At 35.7% G+C, this 10,334-nt stretch overlaps 1 protein-coding gene across 1 annotated transcript in view; it reads left to right on the top strand.

Moving 5' to 3' along the window:
* The first annotated feature begins 6,149 nt into the window (after positions 1-6,149).
* Positions 6,150-10,334, top strand: part of LOC108783373 (trans-2,3-enoyl-CoA reductase Sc2) — a 104,047-nt gene continuing 99,862 nt past the window's right edge. Inside the window, exons 1-2 of the mRNA XM_018551923.1 lie at positions 6,150-6,212; positions 6,411-6,553. Coding sequence (XP_018407425.1) covers positions 6,199-6,212; positions 6,411-6,553 — 157 coding nt within the window. The 5' untranslated portion in view covers positions 6,150-6,198. The remainder of the gene's footprint in view (positions 6,213-6,410; positions 6,554-10,334) is intronic.

The following is a 10,334-nucleotide window of genomic DNA, read 5'->3' as shown; positions in this document are numbered from 1 at the left end:
TAAATAATAAAAGAAACAGAGGTTTGCAGAAGGATCTGATGAATGCTGACATTTGAATTGTTGTTAACAATAGTAGCATGATATCTCGCAATTCATGTTTTTGTAACAAACAACTGAATCCCATAGAAACAATATGCACTTAGTCCCATTAACATGTAACCCGAATAACATTGTTTAAATAATAAAGGGAGGTGTATTATCAACCGCCCGGCGCGTCTGCCAAGTCTGTCTGCTAGTTTCAGCCCGATCATATCATCAGTTCACAGTATTCCCACAATCACATTTTTTCTATCAATGATTGTTCACGCTGTAACAAAACTAACTCCTGCTATTCCGATAGCACACAAAATCAAAACGGACTTCAGTCTGGCACTCTTGCAATCCGTTTCGATTGCATTCAACAGAAGGGGACTTCTACAATACTTGCAGACGATATACAGAAATTACCTCTCAAAAACATCAACAACATCGCATCCTTTAACAGTACTTCACATTTGCTCGTCGCACTTTATAAATACGGTGCTTAGAAAAGGAAAAACGATCCTCAAATCATTACAACAACGGCGATTGATAGGTATGGCAATTTCGAATTCATTAGGAACACATCTAGGGAAGGTGTGAAAAAAGTTTCAGCGTTTGGCCACCTTTTGTTTATTAATTATAGGTGAATATTTGAGACTACGGACCCCGTTTTACGAAAAGTTAATTTTTTTTTGAAAATTCTGGAGGTGGCCAAACGATGATTTTTTTTTAATTCATTAGGAATACATCTAGAGAAAGTGTAAAAAAAGTTTCAGCGTTTGGCCACCTTTCGTTTCTGAGATATTAATTTATTACTATCACGTGTTTGAATCATGATTATTTATATTTATTGTTTATTTATATTTAAAAACGTTAACAATGCGTAAATGACGTATGTAATAATGTATTTATAATCTGAAACCATTATTAATTAATATTTGTAAGTATCCGTATTAGAAAATAGTTAATTTTAGTTTGTTGCCCCCGCCGTGTTCTACGCCACTGGATTCTACGTTCGGCTGCTAAGTCCGGCTGCTAGCTTCAGCCTCGTTTAATTATGCCCTTTATTTACATTTGAATTTAAGTGAAATTAATTAATAATGTGAAATTATATTTTAAAAAATACTAATGTAAGACAAATTATATATTCATATATATGTATACACATATATATGAATATATAATTTTGAAACTTAAGTTATTAAATTTTAGGTTTTTCAATCCTTATTTAAAATGAACAATATAGTGTTCATTTTTATGTATATTCAAGATCATCTTAGATATGCTCTTTACATTCGATCTTTTTATCTCATAATCTGTCACAGATTGTGTGTAATGAAGACAGCAAATATAAGATCATAGTTAAGATGATTTTGAATATACAAAAAAAAAATGAATACTGCCCATTTACAAAAACAACATATCTTATAAATACTTTAGAATATCTTATAAATATTCCAGAATATTTTATAAATACTCTAGAATATTCCATAAATATTCTTTAAAATATTTATGAATATTCTGTGAACGGTTCTAAGAATGTGCACAGAATGTTCGACATCCGACTGTGAATATTCTATAAACATTCTATAAATATTCTCAAATGATCTATAAATGTTCTGCATATATTCCTGAATAAATTAAGGAAAGTGTCTATATTTTAGGATTGTTTGACGAATATTCGCAAATGTCCTATAATTGTTCTGTAAATGTATATAGAATGTGCTATTCCCTATTTTATATGTATTTCTAGAAAGCTCTATGAATGTTCTGTGAATATTTTCGAATGTTTGAAAAAAAAGAATATTCAGAAATATTCATGAAATGTTTACAGATTATTTGAGAACATTTATAAAAATTTCTACCTTCATTCAAACCAGGACATCGCACATTCTCTACACATTCATAGAACATTCTTAAAATATATACAAATATTCCAATAGAATATTCGCAGAATATTTAGGGAATATTCCATACTGTATGGGTGGCGACACAATTATTCGAAAAATTTCGAGAATACATAATGGTTTCTTTTTACTACGCAAACAATTTACACGAACAGTAATATCCATGCACACCGCGATCAAATCGCACATGCCAAGATTCTTGCGCTGTGCGGAACGTACGTTTCAAGAGCAGAGGATAATGAAAATCCACCAAAGAGCACCAAACAACGTTCGCGACGAGAGTCTACGTCTAGAGGTGCGTTCCGTTTCTCGCATGATGCGCATAATGCGTCGTTTATTTTCGTTGCTCATCAAATGTTAAACAAGGACAATTGATGCATCATGCGCATCATGTGCGAAACGGTGCATAATGCGTCGTTTATTTTCGTTGCTCATCAAATGTTAAACAAGGACAATTGATGCATCATGTGCGAAACGAAACGTATGCTAGATCTCGCACGATACGTTTTCTACGCGATGGCCGTCGCCCCACGTGTAACTAATACCAAAAATTCGCGAGAATTCCCGCTCTCGAACGCTCATTCTCGCGCCGCAATCACGATATATCACATTACACAAAAACGGGCTCTTACCGTTGCGATCTCCAGATGACTCGCCTCTCTGACTCCATTTAATCCTCAGTAGGCTCTTACCTTTGAACTCGGGAGTTTTTCGCACTTGACGCCGGCTGCCTTAATATCCACACCAAAAACGCTACGAATGGCGGCTTCGCGATAGCACCAAAATGAGCAGCCCGACCGCAGAATGTTAGTGTCCTTTATTGCCACGATGCACGCGACTTTACACTCTTACTAAATTTCAGAACAATCTCACCGATGGTTTCCGTGTCTTTGCAATGCCCAGGTCCTCCCTCAGTCTTTCTCTCGCGGTTTTCTTCTTATTTAGTTAATGGCACCCGCCTCCAAATAGGTCGATACGGCCAGATCACGTCTCAAATGAAAATCGTATTAAAATGGCGGGCGAACGGATGATGCAATGCCCGCGAGAATCGGAGAATGGCGTTGCTCGACTTGCATCTACGACGTCGTCACACGTCGCAATAACGCGCGTCATGAGAGCCCGAGTCGTCGAGGGGTGCAAGATGACGAGCAATCAAGACGAGCTCAACCGCGGACACGCACCGTGTAATTCTAACTGATGGCACCACGCCTCTCAATAATGGAAAAGGTCGATACTGCCAGATCACGTCTTTAATGAAAATCGTAAAAATATATGTAAACGAACTAATTAGGATAATACAATGCACAGTCAAAGTCGGCAACACTTTCAAAAATATACGGTAGAAAGCACCCGACCGAGACGCGTCCGCCGCGGCCGAGTGGTTCGTCAGAACTCTTTTCTCTCGCGGTACGTGATCGGGCCAGGACGTATCGCACGACACGCGATCAAAAACTGTCAAAAACAGAAGAGACGAGGAACAGAATCCCGATCGATGCGCGATCAATCCGTCAGCCCTCTCGGAGGGGCGCGCAGTCGCATCGCGCTTTATCGCGGCCAATTAGGATTACCGGACAAAATGCGTAAAGTGTGTATTAGTTCAGACAGTGCAGGAACAAAAAACAGACCCAATGTTGCGCGTTAAAAGTATGAAAGATGCAATCATCGTACAGGTGTCAAAATATGAAAAGTGATTATATGCATGTGGAAACGTAACGAAGGTAATTCATATTTTTAAATCAGTTATAACTGTCAGAGTAAAAATTTTATAATTACGATGTAAATGTAAGTAGGCCAATTAATCATATCAGCTTCTTAGTGCTAAATATTAATATAAATAATACTAATATTAATAATAATAGTTGATAGAAGGCTCTATAAGAATAAAACAAATCAAATAAAAAAGGGCAAAGAGCCGATAATATAAACCTTTAATTCAAATAATAATATAATATGTAGCTATGTAGAATTCAACATTCAACAGATGTTTCGACATCGATCGGATCATTTTTAATGTTACAATTATTTAATACAGATATGTTCGTTATACAAAATTCGTTATCCTACAAAAATTAACAGTGTATGATATCTGTTCGTATTCTTCATGGTTTGAGTCAATAAGTTTCAAATCTTTGCAACTTGGCGAAACGTTTCTCAATACAAATATCAGATGGCGCATCGGTATGACTTTTAGTAGGGACCCTCAAGTAAGGGATCGGACAACAGCGTGAAAGATGCGGATTGGCTGCCGCCATTAGAGGGATACTTCCGTTGGTTAGGTCAGTATGCTTTCCTTTTAGGGCCAATTTCACCAACATCGGTTAAGGTTGATTTATACTGGCCGTAAACTGTTAACTTATGCCGTAATCTGTAAAAATTGACCAATCACAGTCGAATGAGAGGGGAATAATCGATTATAATTGGTCAATTTTTACAGATTACAGCATAAGTTAACAGATTACGGCCAGTATAATCCAACCCTTAAGCTAACCGACGATTAAAGTGTCAACCGTGATTGGTTCATTCTGGTCAAAGACAAATGCGATTGGATAATTCCATTGGAATTAACCGTCAGTTAGCTTAACCGACGTTGGTGAAATTGGCCCTTAGAGGACACACTCGACACAAACATCCGTTCTATCTTTATCATTCGTTGAATGTTAAGAAGGATAGAACGACGTTTGTGTCATCTAAAATAGGAAAACATACTTAGTAATTGCTGATTTAGTTGCTCAGTATTGTTTGTTTTAAGATGTAGATATTATACGTATGTACGGTTCGAAAATACAGTTCATATATTTTTTAAATCATTGCGAAATGCGATACTGTGAAGTTCCAAATTGCAAAAATTTAAGTAGAAATGGCCATATAATACCTCATTTCCCGAAATCTCCCACAAGAAGAGAAAAATGGATAATCTATCATGTCTCTGGTCGTATCAGTTGGACACCTAAAAAGTATTTTGCCTTATGTAATATAAATTGATATAATGTTATATAACTATCATAATATATGTATATAATGATAGAATTATCATCTTTATATTAACGTAAAGACAGGGAGCAGTTTACAAAGTTCTTAACTATGTTCCATTTCACGTATGATGCGCAGGATTTATCCTTTTATTCTAGCTTGTTTATTACAGGTCTTAATAACAATGCATTTGAATACTCCCGCGCATTAACTAACGTACTTCCGGTATCCCTCTAATGACGATGTTGTCTGATCCCTTACTTGAGGGTCCCTAAAGGTTGGATTATACTGGCCGTAATCTGTTAACTTATGCCGTAATCTGTAAAAATTAACCAATTATAATCGATTATTCCCCTCTCATTCGACTGTGATTGGTCAATTTTTACAGATTACGGCATAAGTTAACAGTTTACGGCCAGTATAAATCAACCTTAAAGGTTGGATTATACTGGCCGGAATCTGTTAACTTATGCCGTAATCTGTAAAAATTGACCAATTATAATCGATTATTCCCCTCTCATTCGACTGTGATTGGTCAATTTTTACAGATTACGGCATAAGTTAACAGTTTACGGCCAGTATAAATCAACCTTAACTTTTAACGAATTCGGTCGACTTAAGCGGGGAGCACAGACTTTTGCATAACGCATAAACCATATACATAAAGAATTTGATTGGTCCATTGACTCATGCATAAGAAAATGGACCAATGAAATCCCTTATGCACATGCTTTATGCGTTATGCAAAAGTCTGTGCTCACCGCTTTAAGCGGGGAGCACAGACTTTTGCATAACGCATAAAGCATGTGCATAAGGAATTTTATTGGTCCATTGACTCATGCATAAGAAAATGGACCAATAAAATTCCTTATGCATATGGTTTATGCGTTATGCAAAAGTCTGTGCTCCCCGCTTTATAGTGCAATATTAGGCCTGTTCTTTTTGCCTGCACTGTCTGAACTGGTACATACAGTGCAATAAGTTGAAATGAAACAAACGTATATCTGTTTCACTTCAACTTATTGCACTCTGTGCACCAGTTCAGTAAAAAGAACAGGCCTATTACCGAATACGAGTGCAGTACACCAAACAGGGGCCATCGATCGAACACGCTGCACTGGGAAAATTTACACTCAGTGTACACTAGTGCAGGCTATCGAATTCGCTAATGTTTCAAATCGCGCGCGAATTACAGCTGACGCGAGATGCGACAAGCGTTCGCCGGGTAGTGACGTGTGGTCTGTCTCTCGACGTCTATTCTATTCGGAGTTTATTGTGTAATAACAACACAGCTCATAGAATGGGTGTTACCGTGTAAGTGGCATTCACGTATCTAAAAATTCATATGTTTTTTCATCGATCGCGAAAGAGAAATGCGTGTGTCGCGTCTCTCCGGCAGACGCGCAGAGGTTAGGTTATGTCGCACGCGTGCCGCTGCGGCATATGTGGTAATCGACAACACTTGTCTCAGTCTGTAGCAGTGAAAGAATGATTTGCATATGCTGTCGATAGGTTGCAACAGTATCCGATGATCGAGAATCGGACCGGGCCGCAGACCATCGAGTTCCTGACGAAGAGGGTCGTCGCTCTTGGCGCGGTGCAGGTGGGGCAGTTCCTGGTGGATTGCGAGACGTACATGTCGGTGCCGCAGCTTGGTAAGTGCGTTCTCTGTACGCAGTTTTGTGTCTACAAAGTTTGACGGATTCGAAACTTTCATCAAAGTTTCATGTTCGAGCTCCGGTTGTCGTACCAGCTAGTACGCGGCTGTTGGCACAGATGGCCGTTGCTTGGCCGTTTAAAGATGCCTTTCGTTTTTTGATGTTGTTATTCAATATTTGCAATTTTTATTAAACCTTTGAATTCTGCACGCCATTACAGTGGCTTTTCTACGAGCAAATTTTTGAATCTGCCGCATACTATAAATGTTTTTCTAACTCCGGTTGAATTGCTCACATTTTAGTAAATTACTAAAAATTTTGTGTTCTGTGTGATGCAATTCAAGTAATTTTCTAAAACGCAAAAAATTTAGCAGGAAAAAGAGCATTGTGTGCCGTCGGCTTTAGAAATGATATTTGCAGTATCTCACTTGTTTACTTTACATTGAATAATCATTCAGCAGAATATTGATTTTCTTTTCGCGTTGAGAGGAAAAACAAACAAGATGCGTGAACTGTGTGCAAGAAGTTTAGCTAAAAAGAACAAATCTTTTAAGAGTATAGAAAGTGTAGACTAGTTCAGCTATAAAAAGCAGACTTTATAAAACGTTTCGCAGCAGAGTTATTCGTATAAGGAACTTGCTTTTGTAAAAGTACGTGTTCTCGCAAAAAGATAAAATCGATACTCTCAATCCTGCTTTTAACTTTTGAGAAATCGAACACAGTGATTTTATTTGACACCTCTAAAAATCGATATCATATCAATTTTCAAATTGCTGAAAATTTAGAAGATATAAAATCAAATAGAAAATATTATATGTAAGTTTCACAAAATGATAAACAAATAATATTAAAACTATTTGAATTATAAAATTATTTTTATACATACAATTTAACGATGTTTTTTAAAACGCTTTAAATGTCATAAAACTGTCTTGAAATTTTCACAGAAAAATTGTTCCACTTTTAAATATGAGAGATTTATTTAATCTTTCGTAGATTTTGTAGAGTTACATTTTTTCAACATTGTTTAAAGAATTTATGAGATTCAGGTAACGAATTAATAAAAACACTTGTTTTCTTTTTTTCATAATTCGTCTTTTCTTTTGACGTTTATATATTTGTATATAGGTCTCTATATAAACACGCAAGTGTTGGTTCCGCCAAAAGTATCATATTATAGCGATTGTATATTCGATACGTCATTTATTATTTCTAGAGAGATGTAAACGCAAATGCTAACAAAAATCACTTAAGTACAATACTTATATATAACATAAATACATGATATTTCCGGTCGAGAGTGTCGTATTTACCCTCCTAAACTAAATCGTCGTGTCGGCAAATTCACGTTTGTGCTACCTCATATTATTTTAATTAACGAACATAATGGCCGGCCTCTGAAATAAATCAAAGAATTCTTTTTACTTGGTGTTTTCGTTACATCGAAGAGAAAGCGTTATAGGAGAATCAATATTTTCTATATTCGATGATAGAATTCAAGTTCGTATTCGCGAGAAACCGACGCACAGTCTTGTCTCACTTCTTGCACAGAAATCATTCTTTCTTAATACATTTTATACAAGTATGATATTCCATCGCATTATACAAGAGTAGATTTCCCTGTTGCTTCGCATTGAAGACGCAACGTTTATAGAGTAGTATAATCTAAATATTAACTCTATGAAGGTACAAATACACCAGATACATATTCCTAGGCATCATTACAAAAATATTAAATCTAGCAAGCGAAGCTAAACGTGGCTCGATAAGATCGGTGTATATGCATATATATTTATTTCTTTCTATTTATTCCGTTCTCTTTCCTCTTTTTCTTTCTCTTTTTCATTTTCTCTTTCTTTTTTTTTCATTGAAAATACGTCTTCATAGATTTATTATCCGTATTGATATAAGATTTAATCATTTTAGCGACGGCCAGCGCTGTTTCCATATATTTGAACTATTTATTGTCAACAAATTGTATAATGAATTTATTGTCGATAAGTAGAATTATAACGTGATTCGTTCTTTTCGTACGAAAAGCTTTCCCATCACGTCCAGATAATATAATATCTCGCATGTAGTAATATACGTATAAATTCGAATTCCTAGATTGAATCCCTATTTGCTGTGATCTGATTGCAACGCGCTAAGTGTACACTTTTAATTCGCTAATGCAGATTAGTATTTCAATCTCGAGTTACAGTCTTCACCAACCTCTCTCTAATGTTTGCCATTTCTCTGTTTTACGTAAAGGGGAATAAAGGGATAAATCTACATGCGTGGCGTATATCTAAAAGCTGTCATCGTCAATTACACGCAATTACACGCACACTCATCCGCGAGTTTTCTTACGCACGAACACATACATATTCGCGATATACAGACATCTATTTTATCGGGACTATCGTGATCCTAAACGTGCAGTAATGCGAAATCTTGATTCTGAATTTCACTATTACCGCTACACATATTACGATAAATTTTCAATTCACGAGAGTGCACAGTGCAGATTTTCGTTTTATATAGTTTAACATATATCTACAGAGATTTTTTTTTATTATATGGAAGATCTGACGCAATGTGGTCGCTGTAAATATATGTCACTCGGCGAATAGTAAAGCTCGCTTATTCGGCGCGGTATACTAAGAACGAGATAATCTTATTGAGAACTTTTATAATTTACGTAAAATCCGGAAGTTGATCATATAGCCTATGTACACTCGTTTCACGAGCATTGCACCGCGTTAAAATTAATTATAGACATTACCCAATACTGTATCCAAGCCCTTGAGCATAAAATATCAATGCTTTGAAAATATATATACCATAATAAAATGTTGTCCTTTCACTAGCTTAAACATTCATAAATGTATTACTAATTCGACAAATTATAGTTTTATAGTTCAGATAATTGATTATTTCTTGTATAGCAAAAATATTTTAATTACGATCTTACACCTAACATAAAAAATTAAAAATAATCGTATTGAAATTTTTTCACGATAAAGTATTAATTAGGATATGCTGGTATATATTTTTTCAAGACACTATGTAACATATTTAGTAAGATATTTTTGTCGATAGGAAGGTGCGTGTATTCGTTTTTTGTAGACAGTAATACGATATCGAAATATTCTTTCTCTTATCTGATATGTCTTCGAATTTACGATTTCGACGTTGGCAATATTATTTTTCCTCGCGTATCGCATACGCGTAATTTATTATATGTATAAAAAATGGAATGTATTTTTTACGAATCGATATAGCTTTGCGCAAACGCAGATTTTTCTTTCCCCCGCATCGATCGATCACTGTCTACAGAAACACGCGGAAATATTTAAGTACAGGGATTTAATGTACTTCCGCGACTTTCATACGCCTCATTACGTATAGAATATGGCAGGGATATGACTCACGGGTTCGATAGATAATTACAGATGTGATAATTTCTGTTTGCGCGACCCACGCGATGAAAAATTTTCTCTTTGTATCGTATTTGTCAAATTAAATTTGTTATATTACGTTCGGCATTTTGTTTTTCGTTGATATTACGTAGTTTCAATATCGAAGACATTTCAAAGAAACTTTTTTCCCGCGTGGATTATCACAGATATAAGCTGTGATCCGCAAAGTACAGTCAACTTCTAACAAATACTTTGTCATGTAAATTTCTCTCTCTCTCCCTCTCTAACGTTATTCTACAAACTATATAAAAATATAAAATACGTACATCATTATGGAGACTTTCGTCTAATCGCGACTTTGCCATTCGAATGGC

This window comes from Cyphomyrmex costatus, unplaced genomic scaffold (genome assembly GCF_001594065.2).
Source record: "Cyphomyrmex costatus isolate MS0001 unplaced genomic scaffold, Ccosl1.0 scaffold149, whole genome shotgun sequence".
Lineage (NCBI taxonomy): Eukaryota > Metazoa > Arthropoda > Insecta > Hymenoptera > Formicidae > Cyphomyrmex > Cyphomyrmex costatus.
This window is presented reverse-complemented; position numbering and strand designations above follow the sequence as displayed.